The 19452-nt window shown below is 36.7% G+C and overlaps 1 protein-coding gene across 1 annotated transcript; it reads right to left on the bottom strand.

Annotated features, from left to right (window-relative positions):
- Positions 1–1366: 1366 nt before the first annotated feature.
- Positions 1367–18936, bottom strand: LOC127428430 (prefoldin subunit 1). Its single transcript, XM_051676792.1, has 4 exons — positions 18868–18936; positions 18089–18255; positions 17836–17920; positions 1367–1785 (listed from the first exon to the last, which is right to left on the bottom strand). The coding sequence occupies exons 1-4, from the start codon at positions 18898–18900 to the stop codon at positions 1702–1704; spliced, it is 369 nt and encodes a 122-aa protein (XP_051532752.1). The 5' UTR covers positions 18901–18936; the 3' UTR covers positions 1367–1701.
- Between the last annotated feature and the right edge of the window lie 516 nt (positions 18937–19452).

Here is a 19452-nt window from a genome sequence, read left to right as displayed (position 1 = left end):
CAGGTAGCCGTTTCCTCAGTTCGTAATGTAATTAAGAAATGGCAGTTAACAGGAATGGTGGAGTTCAAGTTGAGGTCTGGAATCATAGGATTGCTAGAAAGGCAAATCAAAACCCCTGTTTGACTGAAAAAGACCTTAAGGAAGATTTAGCAGACTCTGGAGTAGTGGTGCACTGTTCTATTGTGCAGCGACACCTGCACAAATATGACCTTCATGGAAGAGTCATGAGAAGAAAACCTTTCCTTCATCCTCACCACAAATTTCAGCATCAAAAGTTTGCAAATGAACATCTAAACAAGCCTGATGCATTTTGGAAACAAGTCCTGCAGACTGATGAAGTTAAAATACAACTTTTTGGCTGCAATGATCAAAGGTATGATTGGAGAAAAAAGGGTGCAGAATTTCATGAAAAGAACACCTCTCCAACTGATAAGCACGGGGGTGGATTGATCATGATTTGGGCTTGTGCTGATGCCAGTGGCACAGGGGAACATTTCACTGGTAGAGGAAAGAATGGATTCAATTAAATACCAGCAAATTCTGGAAGCAAATATCACACCATCTGTAAAAAATCTGAAGATGAAAAGAGGATAGCTTGATAATGATTCTAAACACACCTCAAAATCCACAATGGACGACCTCAAGAGGCGCAAGCTGAAGGTTTTGCCATGGCCCTCACAGTCCCCGACATAAACAACATCGAAAATCTGTGGTTAGACCTCAAAAGAGCAGTGCATGCAAGACGGCCCAAGAATCTCACAGAACTAGAAGCCTTTTGCAAGGAAGAATGGGCGAAAATCCCTCAAACAAAAATTGAAAGACACTTAGCTGGCTACAAAAAGCTTTTACAAGCTGTGATACTTGCCAGGGGGTGTTAGTATGTACTGACCATGCAGGGTGCCCAAACTTTTGCTTCAGGCCCTTTTCCTTTTTTGTTATTTTGAAACTGTAAAAGATGAATATAAAAAAGTAAAATTGCTTAAAATATTAAAGAAATGTGTCATCTTTAACTTTAAGCCTTTTGGAAATCAGGCCATTTTTGCTCGCTTAGCTATTCACAGCAACAGAAATTTTGATCAGGGGTGCCCAAACTTTTGCATGCCACTGTATTTTATACTGTACAAACTATATATTCAAACCCTAAACCTAACCCTCACAGAAAACATTCTGCATTTTTACATTTTCAAAAAAATATTTAGTATGTTTTTTAGCCATTTGGTTTATGAGGACACATAATAAACCACATTTATAGCATAATTATTTGTGTATAATCTAGAATAGTGCTAGTGAACAGTCCTCGTAAACCATATATACCTGAACACACACACACACACACACACACACACAGAGTGAGAGAGAACTGCTGTCTGTTAAACAGTCACCTTTATTACCATGTTAACACCTGGTTACATAATGTTTTTTCTTTACAAAACCATAGAAAACAAAACAATAAAGAAGTGGCAAAATAAACAATAAATTAAAAAGATTTGACAGAATACTCAGGTGTCAGATTCTTAGACAGACATTCAACAGTACATTCATTTTTTACTGATTAACCTAAATAAACTTCCTCTGTTCAGCTAATAAATGACTAACTAGCTTGGTTGTCACGCGTATTCTTGAATGCATGTTTAAACTAAGGACATGGTGTACAAAGGTGATGGAGCAGTATTTTTACACGTGGATGGGTGTGAGCGTGTTTTACTGGGCCCTCCTGGACATCAACATCTCTCTGATGTTATCCTCTGCATCTTTAACGCTGCGCTCCAGGTATGTCTTCTTTTGCTGCAAAGAAAAAAAACAGAAGGCAAACACAATATCAGGTGCAACGCACAATAATGTTTGTGCATTACTATAGTATAAAAGGTATAGTTCACCCAGAAATGAAAAATCTGTCACCATTTACTCACCCTCATGTTGTTCCAAAACTGTATGACTTTCATTCGTGGAACACAAAAGGAAATGTTAGCCTGAATATTAGGGACTGATAACCAGTGTTGGGTAAGCTACTCAAAGTAATCCAAATTACGAATTACTTTTAAGTTACTTTCTAAAACAATAATGTCTATATTCCCTCCATTGTCGCACACCCTTCAGATGTCACAAAAACACAAACAGACAAATACATATGAACATTTAAATTAATATTTTAAATATTTTAAAGTGTTTTACATAAGTAATTACTGTAATAATAAAGTATATTCAATAATATAAATTTGTAATTTTTATTTGATACATAATTTTAGAAATATGCGTAAGCACTGTAAAGTAGGCTACTTAAGTCAGTAACTGTAATGTTTACAAGAATTTAAAATGTAACGTATTACACTACTTTTGACTAAAAAGTATTTAGATTACTCCTGTAATTGCTGATAACTTCATTTTTCACTGTATTTTCCTCTTGTGTTACACAGAAGAAAGTCATAAGGGTTTGAAACAACATGAGTGTGAGTAAATAACAGAGTTTTAATTTTTGTCTGAACTATCCCTTTAATTGTTTCACTGACTTGTTCCGAAAAATAATTTAAATCAATCACAATCGGTAAATCAGAAGGTTTCTGAACCACCACACCCTCCAATATCCCAAACTGTTTGATAAAGCTGTTAAAATTCTTTGAGATAAAATAAGAAAATCATCTTTATTGGGATCACATTCAAAAGACACTCTTTTAACACTATATACCAATTACTGGTGTGAGATTTTTTCCATGTTATCACAAAAATGACAAATCACCTTTTCATTATTCATCAGAAAAGACCTAAATTGCTGAAGAACAACATCTCGGTTCCATTCGGGCAAAGGTATGTGCTGGAGAAATTGTGAATGTGTGTTGTGCAAGACATGTCTCAGGATGTGAGCACACGTATTTGGCTGACACCTGGTTAGTGGCCGAGTTACTGCACAGAAACAGGCCCCTACCTGAAGTCTTCCGGCCAAGCATTGCAAAAGAAGTGAGTCAAACACACATACAGACATACACACGCACAGAAAACCTTTGCCCCTAGGCATTGTGACTTTTATAATATAATCACAATTTAGGGTTTGGTGAGCCTTATGAGTCAAAAACACTCAAAGTTAGGTGTATTTTTAATACGGGATTGTAGTTTGAAACATGTGGTTTATGGTTTGACATCTCCGTAATGAGTAAAGTACGCCATGTGTTTACATGTAACCAAGCAAAACTGCACATTAGCTCACTACTGTCTGGGAACCTCACCCTTCCTCCAGCCCCTAAGTCGAATACTACTACATCAAAATCCGAAAACTAAATTCAATAACAATATCCTTACACCTTTGGTGGTTAAAGGGGAAAAAAAAAAAAACTTTCTTTTTCCTCTTTTGAAGAACTACCTATTTAGTGGGTTTTAAGTCCACTGTCTTCCTAGTAATAGGGACTTGCATTGATTATTGCATGGGAAAAAGAGGTATTTAGTTTCTCTTTTCTTTACACAAATAGATATTCCATTGAACCATTACCGATGGCAGGTTAAAACTACACAGGGTATGTCTTAAAAAAACGCAGCGACTTGAACTGAGACTAATATCTGAACGCTGACCTATAAAAAGCAAGAGCCAATTGTTTGTTGAAGGGAAGATTTATTTTTGGAATCTCGTCAAGCCTGTTTGCATACAAAGCTTCTTGTGTATTTCTGGATGCAGGATTTTCACATCTGCACTTAAAGAACTTCAGAAACATTTGGAACAGGTTACCGACATGCCGGATTGTTTTTCAGATGAGGGCGAGGTTTAGTACAACATTCCTCTGGGTTTGTTCACATCATGGCTTCTATTTTGTGATCAGTCTGCAGGCCATTAATGAGGAGGCAAATATTCTCTGAGCAAGCATGATAAGAGTTATGACAACAGTTGATATCAGTTTGCCCATACCACCCCATTTTGCTCGTCCTTTATGGATAGCTTCAGAAAAGCTGAGTATTTATACTGTAGGTCGAACTGCTAGGATGGGCCAAGAAAATGTCACAAAAATATATCAGAGGGCAGAAAACACCACAGCAGTGGAAAACAATGGGGATCAGGGGTGTGCAGGATGTTGCATTACCCCTTCATTGATCTCCAAGTCTAAAAAGTGATGTTAAACAGATATTAAACACAAGTTTGTTTTCCTAAAATATGAGCATGGAATGCCACAAACTGCAAGCACAACCTCTTTTGCACACCCATAATTTTCTTACTGAAAATCTTTACAGATTAAATGCAATTTAAACTCTACCGACAGGATCTGTGGCATGATCTGTCAATTACCATGGAAAATAATTTTGGAAAACGCATTTCCTGTAATACACTTGTAAAGAACGCCAGGCAGGCAGGCAAGTAGGTTGTAGAGTTTGATGCAAAAATGTGAATCATTCTTCTTTTTGTTATATGAAGGTCACATTAAAACTGACTTAGAAACTTTTTACCAGGCCTCATTTATTTTTGGAACTTTTTTAATGCATTTAATTGCATAGATTTTACTCTTTTAGCATACCCAGACATTCAGTTCTAGAATATAAAAATCAATTACACAAATACAAAATATTATGTTTAAAACTATGATAATCTAAACAAAAAATTGAAATATACACAAACCATTTCAATATTTATTGAGAGAAAATGATTTCTATCAATTTTTCGAAAATTACAACTATCCCACAATTTTGCCCCCAATTAAGTTTTCAAAAGTTTGCATACTTGCTAACCAACTCGACAAAAGTGTCCGTAGAGCTTGCTTGAGATTAAATATGAGACCAGTGGTGTTTGAAAAACAACAATTTAAGGGATTATCACTTGAGTAGAGTATTTTTATTGAGCATCATTTCCAACAAAGCTCTAATTTTGCCAAATTATGAAAAAAAATAAATAAAGTGTGAAAATACTGTATTTAATTGTGTGTTTTTAGAATACATAAAACGTTAGTGTTGTAATTAGCCTTAGCAAATGTGTTCATTAATACTGTTGAACATTGTTAGAAGACTATAACTAGTAAACAAGTGAGTGTGAAATATGTTTAAATGGGATTTTACTTTCTAAAAATTCACTGGGCTAAAAGTGCCCGAAGTTGAAGAAAACATTTGTTATTTGAGGTGTAAAAGTTATCTAAATCACCCTTTTGAAGTCGGAATACTTCTCCAGGCAATGGAACTTCTGGTAATGAGCTACCACTGCCACTGGAGGGAATTTGCTCCAACAGCGGGTTACGAATGGTCATACTTTCAAAACAGTGACAGTTGTGAATGTTAAATGTATTTATTTTTTTGTAGTGCTGCATCCTTGCCTGCATGCAGCACCTTTTCTAGGGCATTCAAAATCTAGAAAGTATAAAGTGGGCTATACTAAAGAGGTTGAGAGTTTATCCCACAATGCTTTTTTCCAGTGGCTTATTTGTTTATTTCTTTCATTTGTATATTGGGTTAGGCACATGTTTTAAAAAAAAGAGCATTGATTGACGCACTAAAAACTCAAATGAAAGGGAAATCCTCTGGTCACCGTTGTCCCCTCCACTTTGAGGTTTCATTATGTGAATCATATGCAAAGAAGTTTCAGATACAAACAGAAAATACTGTGGAAGACTACTATAAATGTTATAGCCATTCTGAAAAGGAACAGAAACTATCCTAACTGAGGGACGATTGCCTCCTATACAGATATACTGCGTTGAGTGTGAAACAATCAATCTTTTGAACACCATGAATATCCTGCTTGGTTTCTATACAGTATGTGTGTGTGTGCCTGTCACTTTTGGGCATCTCCACTGAGCGCTCTTCTATGAAATACCACCATTTAAATCCAGATTTCTTTGATAAATCTATCAAAGAAAGCCAGTTCTATATTGTACACAAAGAAAAGAAAAAAAACTCTTGTCCAATTCCAAAGGAGACAACAGGCAGAAAGTTAGCCTCTGTCACCATTCACTTTCACTGTATAGAAAATGGATAAAGCAATGAAGGTGAATGGTGACTGAATCTAACATTAGCCTAACATCTCCTTTTGTGTTCCATGGAAGAAGTCATTCAGGTCTGAAACAACATGATGGCGAGTACATCATGACAGAAGCTTCATTTTTGGGTAAACTATCCCTTTAAGAAACTAATATATATATATATATTAAAATAGTTTAAGATCAACACACCAAATTCTGGACTAAACCGGTTATCATCAAAGGTATGAACCCACCAACAGCCACCACTAATGGGGGATTCCCCTTTGCCCAAACACATTGTGTTATGGAAACACGACTCTCCATGCAGATAATGATACCTCAGAAGGCTGACCTTCCCAGAACAATGTGGCAGAAGGCACAAAGAGAGGTCTTGTGGCTCTCTGTTTTTGGCTCTGTCTGACTCAAGCTGCAGAAGCTTTCATTGTTGTGGCCTGAATGGATCCACTTATGGGAATAAAGGGCTGCACATAGTGACTTCTGAAAGTGCACAGATGACAGGGCAGATAGTCTGCGCAGACACTGCTGTAAATGAGCTCTTTGTTGTTGTCGGCTCCAACTGCTGCAGGGTGAGGTGACAGTTCTGAAAAGTGCTGAACTGTCACAAACACCAAGAGAACTGATCAGCAGCAAAGAGGAGCTGCAGATCTTAAAACAATAGTTTACCCAAAAATAAAAATGTTGTCATCATTCACTCACCCTTGTGTTATTCCAAATGCCACATGATGTTCTTTCTTCAGAGATACACAAAGTAGAAATTTTAAAGAATGATGACACTGCTCTTTTTAGCTGTCTGTCCCTAACTTGTGCCTTGAAATCATACCATAACAGATCTCGATAATGCAGCTGTAGCTTGGCTTCGTCCAGGATTTATACACGTTAATTGGACCCCAATTGGCCCTGGTGTTATGATCATGCATGCTCCGAAAGACAGAGGTGCAGCACGAAGTGTATTTAACCTGTTGTATTTGACGTGCTTCCTTCAATTATTCGATTACACATTGTAACTAATGTATAATGTACACTTAGAGAGACAGATGAAAACTGTAGCTAGTCTATGTAAAAAAAAAAATAAACTGCTGTAGATTGGTAGAAATGGTAAATGCTAAAGTAGACACAGCTTGGAGGGTGTGAGACCAATCAAGTGTCCCAGAGAAGAAGTGGGCATGAAAGTGCCATTTAAGGACATTTGTCCCCAATCTTGGAGGACGACACCAAAGCCATGCGACTAATTCTGCAGCATCTCCCTCCCGCTGCCCCTGGAGTATTAATAACAAGCTTCTCCCATCTAACCCTGCAAATGTAGCAAACAATAACAAGCAGAGGCTGAGAGAGAGGAGCTGACAGATCCATAACAGCCATGTCAACAGGTTTCTCTCACACGCTTAACTATAGCTCCTCCCCTGCTGTGGGCATTAAGCCCACCTGTATCCTTGGCCATTATGACCTCATAAAGGAATCAGTGGTGGGGTTATTGTCCCCCCAGGAGTCATCACTTATGCATGGGCATCACGAGGGTGGTGAGTGGGCCAGGGCACTGCTTAGATTCTGACAACATCATGTTACTTCGGAACGTATTGCCTCGTCCACATTCTGTGAATACAGAGGCCACGGGTGCCATGAGCTCATTTGCTCCCTGAGGTCTATATACGGTTCCAGTATGTATTAGGCGGAAAATGGCAGCTATGCGGTCTGACTGTACACAGGCATTAAAAAAGCAGGCAGGCCTCTGAAACATTTGTGTGACTCAGTGGTTGAGTTCACAACTGTGTGTATTGGAGTGTCTTTCAAGGGCTAGTGTGCAAGTCAGCAACCGTCGACCACCATGCAACACTAACAATCCCCATCATTATGTCAACATGCTTTTTAGGCTCATCACATTTACCTTTGCAAGGTGAAGGTGGTGTGGTCAGATGTTAAGTGCCAGTGTTCTGACAAAAAGAATAAAAATAGGCAAACAGGTATATCGGAGATCAGAGATGGGTTGGCCTGTCCTTCCCAGTGTCCATATGAAACTTACACCACTGAAGGTAATGCAAGTTTTTGTCCATTTCACGTACCTTTAAAAATGGTCAATAACAAAATCTTTTGACCTTCTTTTGACCTCTGTTAATTTGGTTATTTGAGTAGAAAAGATTTGTGTGTGACTGTGAATGAGCAAGAGAGGGGAAAAAAAAAAAAACTTTTCATGATCTTTACATGAATTATTTTTGATAAAATTCCTCATTAAATAAAAACAGAGGGTAACAGGTGTATATTATAGCCACGTATAGCATTAGCGCCCCATGAATATGTACTGCATAGTGTATATGTAGTGGTTACAATAACTTCTTTTACTGATCTCATGTGGATTCCATTGAACGAGGTAGAAAGCATAATATTTATAGAATATGCAGCGTGGATCAAATAACAGCTGGAGTGACGGCTTTCTCTTTTCTATAAAGCATTTAATAAACATAAAAATTCAAGATATAGGAAAATATAGACAAACCAGACATTGGCGTAATCATTTATTTATTTACTATGTTTCATCAGTCAAAAGAATGTTTATGCTTACGAAGGTTATAAGGATAACATTGTAACGGCATGGAGTGTGAAAGTCCATCATATGACCTGCCTGTGAGGTATGCATGATGTAATAAATTCTTCTAATGTACATATTTGGCATGACAAATCATTACAGCAGCCTCTTCCGTTCCGAATGCATGTAACTTACACAGAATTAGAGTATTAGAAGCGTTTACTGCAGTGTAGTGTAGAAAATGGGCAAAAATGACAATTCTTTCTAAAGAAATGTTAAGTAAACAAATGAGAATCCATCAATATGTCGCTAAATGTCCACACTTTGAGCAAACATTCTATTGAAAGTTGTTCACTGAAGCCTGCTAGAGACAAATCAATGGGAGTTTATTACAGCAACTTTGAACAAGCATCTCCCATGCACTTTCATGAATGTGCAATAGACATGAAGACTTCTCTGAAAAATTACTTACATTTTGGGTTGATTTTCACTAAAACCTATCGTACGTCTTCAGAAGAATTTGAATATGATGCTTAAGTAGCATGGACTACTTTTGTATTCTTTTTGAAGATTGAAATTCAGAATCACTAACCACTGCCATTATATTAAAAATAAGGGATCAAGAAAGTCTAAATTTCTCCTTTTGTGTTCTGCAGAAGAAAGTAAGTCATATGGGTGAGCAAATAAATACGAATCAGAAAATGTGTTGTTTGTCCTTCGGTCACTATGGGATATGTGGCGGTCACCATGGAATGAAATAAGCTGTCATCAGTTTTGACAAGGTTCTTCTTACAGTGATGTTGGGTCGTGTCACGTGCAGCGCTCTCACCCTCTCAGTCAGGGAAGCCCTGGGCCTCATTCCAAGGTCCCCAGGCCTGCATTTATTCAGGCTGATGTCATGGCCAAGCCTGGGATTACACCCAAACTGCAGCCAAAGACAGACAGGCTCAGACACGATGCAAAACACACACACTGTACCAGAAGACACAGTGAATGCCTACTCAACACTCATTTACTGTTCTGGGGCACATCTTTCACATTTGCTTTTTAAATGAATAGATCTAAATACTGTAAACGGTGTAAATTGAAGCAACAAATGTGTATACTGTATGCAGAGACAAAATAAGTATTTAAAGAGGTCATATCATGCAGAACTACATTTGCGATGATCTTTTTTTAGATAAACAAGTTTCTTGTGCTTTGAAAACACTAAACAAAAAAAAACATTAGGCTACTGAAACTAGGCTGCACAATGACTTGTTCTATACTTTTGCAACTTTTAAACAGATAAATATATTTGACATGTGACCACCTAAATTTACACGTCAACAACACCTATTCGATGTTCAGAATTTGGCCCACCCAGTCACGGTAATAAGGAGAAAGTAAGTAGATACTTCCAAGGGTGACAGTCCACCAAACACTGTGCAGTTCCTGGCTGTGTAGCACCTGCCACTCTTCATATCCTTATGAAGAATCCAAATGTTAGGAGAGTGGCTGAAGTTTAAGAAGGTTCCTGATCGTTTGAACTTTTCTGGGGAACTTAAAGCACTTTTACTCATTTCAAATTCCAAGAGGGTGTTTATATAGAAGTCTTAAAGGAATATTCCGTGTTCAATCAAATTTAAAGGAATATTCTGGGTTCAATACAAGTTAAGCTCAATCGAGAGCAAGTGTGGCATAATGTTGATTACCACAAAACAATTTCAACTTGTCCCTCCTTTTCTTTAAAAAAAGCAAAAATTGAGGTTACAGTGAGACACTTACAATGGAAGTGAATGGGGCCAATTTTTGGAGGGTTTAAAAGGCAGAAATTCCCGAATTAATATATTCAGCTTATAATTTTATAAAAGCACTTCCATTAATTCTTTTTTTAAAACTCATGTGTTATTTGAACTGTAATGTTTAAATTGTCATTTTTACAGACATTTAAGTTGTAAAAAATTATAACTTTACACAGAAAGCTTAGTAAGTGATTTTATCATACTAAAAACCTGTTAAGCATATTGTTTATGTTTTGTGGCTATACTTTTGAAACAGTGAGTATTTTAATGTGTATGGATTGGACCCATTTAATTCCATTGTAAGTTTCTCACTGTATCCTCGATGTTTGCTTTTTTTTCCCCTTCTTTTTTTAAAAAAAAAAAAAGTAGGGGTAAGTGTAAGTTTATTTTTGTTGTAATCAATATTATGCCACAAATGCTGTCAATTGAGCTTAACTTGTACCCTACCCGGAATATTCCTTAAAATGCAAGAATCAGAGACAGAGTGAAAAATGGTCATAAAAAACTGAAGACTTATGTTAGAAAAGTTTATTGGCACAAAACATTGAAAGATGCCGACCCATACTTTCAACACGGACTGAGAGCTGAAGCCATGGCCCTGTATGAAACATACACCCACACAGATGAAAGGTGGAGTGAATTACTGTACCTGGCACTTCATTCTCTGTAATGGCCTACTAAATGTCTCACCTGTGCACAGACCAGAGCTCCCTTCATCTCTTTATACACTCATATCAAGATTCTGTGATGCAATCCATCTGCACTCACATTCCAATGTCACATGGTGGCTTAAAAACAATCAATGAAGATGATCTGTGATCAGTGACAGTAGAGAGGTTACACCACAGCTGAAATGATCTCGAATAATACTGGAAAATTACATTAAGTCTACTGTAACATGCAATCGTAAAATGTTTCAAACAGTATATGCAGACTGAAGAAATTTTTGAAATCTCTCTGAATAAATACTGCATTGTTAGAAAAAGGCAACGGTATCTTTAAAACATGACTTTAAATTTCCACCATAAGGAAACAGACATTTCCTTGTCCAAACTTAAAATAGCCTGTGATAGGTTTGGATGTTCAGTCACAGAAGGAGTCGGGAAACAACGAAGCAGTTCAAGTAAGACTTTCTTTGCTGTCTCACACTACACACTCTTGGCCTCTTCACTCAAACAAAAACACAGCCTTAAAATAACCTTCCCTCATACAAAATGCACAGAAGGGTTTCAGCGTCACAGTTTGACATCTGGATGACAGGCTGTGCTGGTTTATTAACATGTTTCATTTGTGACTTGTGGTGATAAGATGGTCATATCTTCAGTCACAAAAAAAAAAAAAGGAGTTTGCCAGTAAAAGCTTGTTGCATCCCTCTCATGTCTTTCAAGTTCCAAAAAATAACTGCATTAATCTGAAAGCTGTTTGACAGAGGCGGCCACTGTTTGAGAAAGCAGGACCTCCCATGAAACTACAGGTGACCCAACTCACTCGTAAAGAACAGCTACACACCTGAACAGCTGGCTTTTCACTCGGTCACAAATGATGACATCAAAGAGCTCAAGCACAACTGATGTGGTCACAACTCATGAGTTCTGAATCTTTTTTTATGTGCTGCATAACATATTGTATAGCTTACTCATTTGGCCAGAAGGGAGTTACCTATTAAAAATGACGTGATGCTCATCTATTAACTTGAAATAATAATAATAATAACAACAAGTAAAAAAATCCATATATACACAATATAATCTGACAATATATCATAAATTATGGTTTTAGCAAATGCGCTTTCTCGATAAAAACTGACTGAACTGAGGTTTCCATAAAGGTTTTCCATATTCAGAGTTACATTTTCTCCCATTCATAAGTATACAAGTGACCCGTTTCATTCTATCCCATATCGGCATGATCGTTTATTATTATTTTTTTTATTTTTTTATAGGAACACTTTAGGTTCCATTCGTTTAAATAAAATTATGCATTAGGTATCACAAACTAACGATGAACAATATATTTTTTTCAGCATTTATTGATTTAAAGCAAGTTTTGATTTAACAAATGTATTGCTATATGTTAAATTAACATTAAACAAGATTAATAAAAGCTTTAAAAGTATGCTTCATTGTTAGTTCATGTTAAGTGCTATTGTTAACTAATGTTAACAAATGGAAACTTATTGTAAAGTGTTACCGAAATTACTAACAATTAAGGGTGTTTTATTTTTAGAAGTTTAAAAAAAAAAAAAAAATCATGTGAAACCAATATTACATTATTAAGAACTTGGCACATGTGGTTTAAACTAGATATTTAAAAAGATTTTTCTTTTCATGATGTTGGATATTCTTATTGGCCCTAAAGTCAGTACTACATCATAATATGTCAATATTACACCAGGGCAGCATACCCAGAAACTAATTTCCAATACAATTTCAGAGAAACTCAAAAAACTTAGAGCAGTTGAAGACTACAGTTGCTATTTTACCATCATGATGGTGTGACGACACCTACAATGAGATCTTTGACAACCCACAAGAGGAAAAACATGATTGCACTGAATGAGTATCACTGAATTACCAGTTACATCATTCATTTTCATATATGTTGACATTGTTGATATTGACGTGTCAATTTCTTTTAATACAAAAAATTATTGGGAAGTCAAACTGAGAAAAGCATCAGCTTTAGCCAAGTCACACAATTTGGTCAGAGAAGAACCACCTATGAAGTTCCAGTACAAACAGTTTTTTCATTCATTAAAATCTTCAGTGGACTATACATTTCAGATCTATTTAAGCCATGATAAAACACTTTATTTTACAAAAAAATTGTGGTTTGGGAGTATGTTGTTCACAAATAAGGACATAGCCAAATAAAATCCATGAAAAAATGCACTGTAAGGCAGACTCCTCAAATAATGTGGAATGAAACGTGGATGTTTGTGTAAAGATATGAATATCATGAGGGCCATGAGCCTATGTGGTTTTTACCATAGTGATGGGAACACTGATGAATGCCCATCACTTTGACCGCAAATACCAGCGCTTTAAAAGCCCTAAGCGGCCCATGGAGCTAAAACTAGACCAGGTGATTCCTCCTACAAACAATTGAGTGTGAAATACTGAGTGTGCTCTGAAAACTGTGGGAGAAGCATGCAAATACAGCCCCGGGGGGAAAAAACAAACACAAGAGAAACAGAAGTCAACCACACTACACTAATGCCTGCTGGGTAAACACCCCAAACCAAACTTTTACCCTTAATTTTATCATAAATTCATTTCCATTCAATTATTTCAATGGTTCATCAGTTACAGAAAGCCATTTCAGAATTAATATTTTTGGAAAATCAGTTTAGTGACGGTAGTGCCGCAGAAATTTCACACTTCAATTCTATGAAAAAAGACAAAAAATTGTTTGTAATGTTTTTTTTTCTTCAAAGATTAAAAAGAAAAGTATCATTCAGACTATACACAAAAGATACCATTTCAGAAGTGGGACTGTATTGTTTATGGTAGCATTTGGTTTGCATTAGGGGTTGCACCAACTAGTTGATTAGTTCTCCCACTAGTCAAAGCATTGTTGAGATCTAATTTCATCAAACTAGTAATTAAACTCTTTGCGAAATTTTTCAAAATACCCAAAATAAGATAATACAAAACTAAAAATAAAATAAAAATAGTTTGATTTGGTTTTAAAATTTCTGTCTCTTATAGCACCATACAGCCTATCTTATACATCAGTAATATGTTAAAGTGACAGTTCACCCAAAAATGAAAATTCTCATCATTTAAAGCCCCGATATACAGAACTTTATACGAAATCGAAGAAAGAACGGGTGTGATGTAATTTAGAACAAAATCTGGCAAAAAAGAAGGTGTTTTTGCGTTCGTTTTGGTGGATCGTAAGCTGCTAAACACCTTCTTACTGCCATTGGTCCACATCATTGGTAGGTGTGACCTAGAGCTCCACCTATCTTGAGGCCAACAGCTAATTCTGTTTATCCTGTTCAGTCAGTCAAAATCAGTTAAAATGAACACACCAGCGTACAGAGTTACTAGGGAGCTGGTGAAAACGTACCTACATCTGTACAATTGTTCGTGTAGAGACATTTTCCTAGACCATTTCATTCAGTTTTTGTTTTGTTTTGTTTAATTAGTCTACGAAAGGAATCAAATCTACTCAAATACTCTAAATTCACTCAAGTGCCATCTGCAGCGAAAGCCATTCACAAATCTGCCCAAAGTAAGACATGCCTATCATTATTCTGAACATTAAAGGTGCTATATGTAAGATTGACAACAAGCATTTGAAATGGGTACTGCAGTCCAAATTCAAAATATTGGAGAGTTCATGCGGGTTACCAGAATGTTGACATGCAAATTAGCCAACTCTGCATCCGTTTTAAAGGATTTCTGGGCTTTATGCTGTCTCCATCTTCCAAAGGCATCTCCAATATTTATCCTTGTTTTACTACGCCTCTGGTCATGGTGGTTTTTAGATGGATGGCGAGGCTTTTTAGGTTGTGTGGAATCTGTTATTTCTATGGCTTCCATGGCTGCAGCACGCAGTGTTGTTTGCCTGCAAACTTGTTCAAATCTGGCAACCCGGCGGTGTCGAAATACTATTGGTGAGTGGGCAGCGGGCGGGATCACAAAGGCCAAAACATAAACAGAAATTCCGGCCCGGAATGGAAACTTCAAAGTAGAATATACTGGCTGTAGCATTGTTATCGGAGAAGCCAGTATTTCAACTTAGCATGTTTCCTAATTCTCTAATGACATATTATGGTCATTTTATGATTTAGTACAGTAAAATTATTACATATAGCACCTTTAACACTCTTTTATAAACCCATCTTTGCAGCAGTAATAGTGTCATAAAAAATTACAATAACAGAGTGTAACCGGCATGGATTATTGCCGTATATAGCCTGTTAGCGTCATGAATTGAGAACGTAAACAAGACAAATTAAACAATATCTACTGCATATAAATTACTTTAAATCATCATCAAGTGGTTAAAAAAACTTTATTACTGACTTCATGTGAATTCTACTCATAAAATGAGGCATCAAGTCATTGATAACACATTTTAATGTCGCATTAGTTAAGGTTTAACACATAGTGTCCTCATATTTAACTCTACTTTTAAACACCTCCCACAGCGGTGTGACCCGTGTCTGAATGTTTGGAAACATTATACCGTTGCTCGGCTGTAACGAAGCACAAATAAGAACTTCTCCAGCAGTATTTCAGGGCCTTTACTCACCCTCATGCCATCCCAGGCAGGAAACATGGATTAAACCACTGGAGTTTTAAGGATTACTTCTATACAGCTTTAATGTGCTTTTTGGAGCTTCAAAGTTCTGGCCACCATTCACTTGCATTGTATGGACCTACAGAGCTGAAATATTCTTCTAAAAATCTTTGTTTGTGTTCATCAGAAGAAAGTCATACACATCTGGGATTAGGGTGAGTAAACGATGAGAGAATTTTCATTTTTGGGTGAACTATCCCTTTAACGTCAACAGCTGGACAATATTTAAATGATTCTGTCCTACCTTAGCTGAAAGCTTTTCAATTGTCACATTTTAATCATTTTCAACAAGAAAAAAACAACAACACTGTCCTGTTTTAAAGAGGTTATGATGTTTCCAGATACGCTGAATACACGTTCAAAAGCAGTGTTAATCTCATCAATGAAATTACTTTAAAAAAAATTTAAATCTGTAATTTCTAGGAAATTTTTTAGGAAAAATATGCATCATGAGGATAATTAAACAATTCTACTTGTTGACAAAAATGTGACAAAATTAAATTACACTCCAAGTTATTATCAATGCAATAATGTTTTAGAAGAAACCCCTTGTTAAATAAAACCTTGTTATCCAATCAGCTTTACCAGCTATATGAACAACATAAATATAATATTACCACTTATATCTGCACAGATAATGAAGCGAACGCACAGCTGAACTTGAAGTTGCATGTTAGATGCGTAACTAGCATTTTTTATAGGCCATTGCTGTAACAGTGCGCCATTTTAAAATGTTTCTCACTTTTTCTCCCAATTTGGAATGCTCAATTCCCAATGTGCTTTTTTTAAATCCTCGTGGTCACGTAGTGATTCGCCTCAGTCTGGGTGGCTGAGGACGAATCTCAGTTGCCTCCACGTCTGAGACCGTCAACCCGCACATCTTATCACGTGGCTTGTTGAGCGCGTTGCCACGGAGACATAGCGCGTGTGGAGGCTTCACGCCATCCACCGCAGCATCCGCGCTCAACTCACTACACGCCCCACCGAGAACTAACCACATTATAGCGACCACGAGGAGGTTACCCCATATGACTCTACCCTCCCTAGCAACCGGGCCAATTTGTTTGCTTAGGAGACCTGGCTGGAGTCACTCAGCACGCCCTGGGATTCGAACTAGCGAACTCCCGGGGTGGTAGCCAGTGTATTTTACTACTGAGCTACCCAGGCCCCCCTGCCACAAGTCTTAAAGAGACAGGACAATTTTAGCACTTGTTCTACATATCTAAGTAAATACGTGTAAATAGTACAAATTAGGCATGTAAACAACAAACATGTAACAATATACTGTATATATGCAATATAATATATGCAATTTTAATACACCATATTTATTGATGTAATGCATGGACTACATTTAAAAAAAAGCTAAAATGTCACCAAAATGATGACAAACTAATGATCAAGTAAATTTTTTAAAACTGATATGTCCATGATTGAACAAGTTAGAAGGTCCACTGTATAATGAATAACAGCATTAGCTGAAAGAGAATTTCTTTCATACTAAATGCAAGCAAAATAGACATTATAACTGAACTATACCCATATTAAGCTAAATCAAACCATGATATCATTATGTATCGCGATAAATAGAATCATGACATGTATATCGCAATACGTGTCCTATCGTGAGGAGGCTGGCGATACTCAGCCCTAACAACTATGAACTGTGATTGATCGCTTTAGATATCAGTCCGACAGGGTCAGGCAGCTCTTCTTGTCTAAAGACATCTTTACACAGCCGAGTTCAGGCTGCTCTGTGCCTGCTCAAAATTCTGTGTAAAGACGCAATGGTGCATAAAAGCCAGACTAAATTATGCCAGCTCTGACCTACTTTAGCCCCGAGTATCAAAGGCAGTTCTGATGCCGCTTTCATTCTGTGTAAATGAAATGCAGCATCAGAACAGCCTTAAAAATTTTGTTGTTGTCATGATAGAGCACATATTTCATAATTGAGTTTCATATTTAAAAGTATAATGCCATATTTTCATTCATGTCATATGTATATATTCATAATTTTATATTTAAAACTAATTCATCTCATAAAATCATTTAGCAATTATAATTGCTGTGTTTTTTAAAGCATTTATGCCACCTCTAAGCAGCATTAAACATTCTGTGTAAATGCCACTTCAGATGCAGCTTCTGTGCCACCTTTGCAGTGTAAATATGGCTTTAGTAGGCAGTTCTTGGACAGAATAAGTTTAGTCATTTAGTCGTTTGTTCAAAGTTATGGCTACACGAGACTACGAGTTGAGATAAGTTGGAGCTCCAAACTCACCTCCAGCTCCTTGATCTTCTCATCTGCTGTCTTCTGCTTTTCTGAAAGCTGGCTGCTGATCTCATCTTTTGACTGTAAAATGAACCTGAAAGACAATGAACAGAGCTAAACCCATCAAGTTTAATTCAGACCCAGATATTAAACTAACAGAACAAACACAGACGAGACTGTAAATTCAGAAGAAGCTAACAACAAACCTTACAAGTACACAGGCTCATTCACAGGACATTTTGCACAATACTGAATGACTTACATGCGCCCTGCACCCTCGAACATCCGTGTGCTGTTGGGGAGTGCAGTGATCTCTGCATGCGTGAGATTTGCATGCTTCTTCACACGGCTCAACTGCTCGATCTGCAGGTCCGCCAGCTTCACCTTCTGCTGGGTGTCAATCATTTTGGCCTGCAGTTCTGCAAAAGCCTGTGATGTACAGATGAGAGGATTTTAGTATCAAATCAGTGCAACATGAGTATATCACCTGCCTAGGAGGCAATTCTGTGTTGTCTTACCTAACTGTATGTGAATCAGAAAAATAAATGAATCTGGTGATTACAAAATTTGCAAGGAAATATTGGAGATTCATAAATATTATAGTGCAATAACTACAGTAACTCAAAAGTACAAATAGTTACAAAACGCCAAAATACCATAGTTACAACAGTTATTGTTACTAAACAATATATATTAAACAATGGATGATAATAAACAAAACGACAGATTCTGTAAGGTCCTTATACTGTTTTAAGAAGGGCTAAATCACATTTTAATAGATTACAGTTTTACAGTAGTAACAATAATTTAAAAAAAAAAATGTTATGATACGTTTGTAAACGACCCACATATATTAAAAAAAAAAAAAAAAAGGTTTTTAATGCCACAAGGCTAGCTGTTACCACAGAAAATCTCATTGTACAGCTAAATAGCATAATTCTGCTCTAGCCGACCTCATAAAAAACTGAAAAAGCTATTTTAACCTGACGTTATAATAATATTAAATATAAAGCCGGATGTTTCCTGTGAATTGTCTGTTACCTTCTTCAGCTCGAGGTCTACGGGAGCCGCCATGATGCTAAGGGAGGAATGAGACACTGCGCATGCGTGAAACCACAAACATTATCTCAAAACCTCGTGAGCTGCCTTCCTAGACCGCACTTGTGTTTTTGAGCGCGGCTTTGATGCACAAAAATGCTGTCTTTATAGGTAGCACACTAGGTTTTAAAGACGCAGCCTCATTCTTAAAATAGAGCTGTCTAAAAGTGCGCGGTCAACATTTAATAGTGTAAATAGGTGACCGTGCTGTTATGTTAAATTTACTCCCTGTTTTTAAAATCAGTTTCTGTACTACAATACTACAATGTTTTTTTTTTTTTTTTTATCTCAATGCAACATTGCTCAGTGTTAGTTTAAGTGTTTTTATTAATTGGCCTATTGAAATCCTGTTGTTTTTGTATAGTAAAGACCTGTTACATGTTCTACACTTTATTTCGTTCATTCTCCTTCCATACAGAAGAGAAATTAAAATAAAACAACCTTTTGACAAGATGAGTCTAATTTATACATATTTTTTGTATGTACTGGCATTGGCGACCCCTAAATAGTCTAGTCCTTAAAATAACC

The sequence above is a fragment of the Myxocyprinus asiaticus genome, chromosome 38 (genome assembly GCF_019703515.2).
Source record: "Myxocyprinus asiaticus isolate MX2 ecotype Aquarium Trade chromosome 38, UBuf_Myxa_2, whole genome shotgun sequence".
NCBI classification, from domain to species: Eukaryota; Metazoa; Chordata; class Actinopteri; order Cypriniformes; family Catostomidae; genus Myxocyprinus; species Myxocyprinus asiaticus.
This window is presented reverse-complemented; position numbering and strand designations above follow the sequence as displayed.

Excerpts from the sequence above, each read along its gene's own strand:
- LOC127428430 (XM_051676792.1), bottom strand. The coding sequence starts at position 18,900 with ATGGCGGCTCCCGTAGACCTCGAGCTGAAGAAG. Across the intron at positions 17,921-18,088 it reads TTCGAGGGTGCAGGGCGCAT|GTTCATTTTACAGTCAAAAG; the intron begins GTAAGTCATTCA and ends ATTGTCTTTCAG. Across the intron at positions 1,786-17,835 it reads AGAAGATCAAGGAGCTGGAG|CAAAAGAAGACATACCTGGA; the intron begins GTGAGTTTGGAG and ends TTTTCTTTGCAG.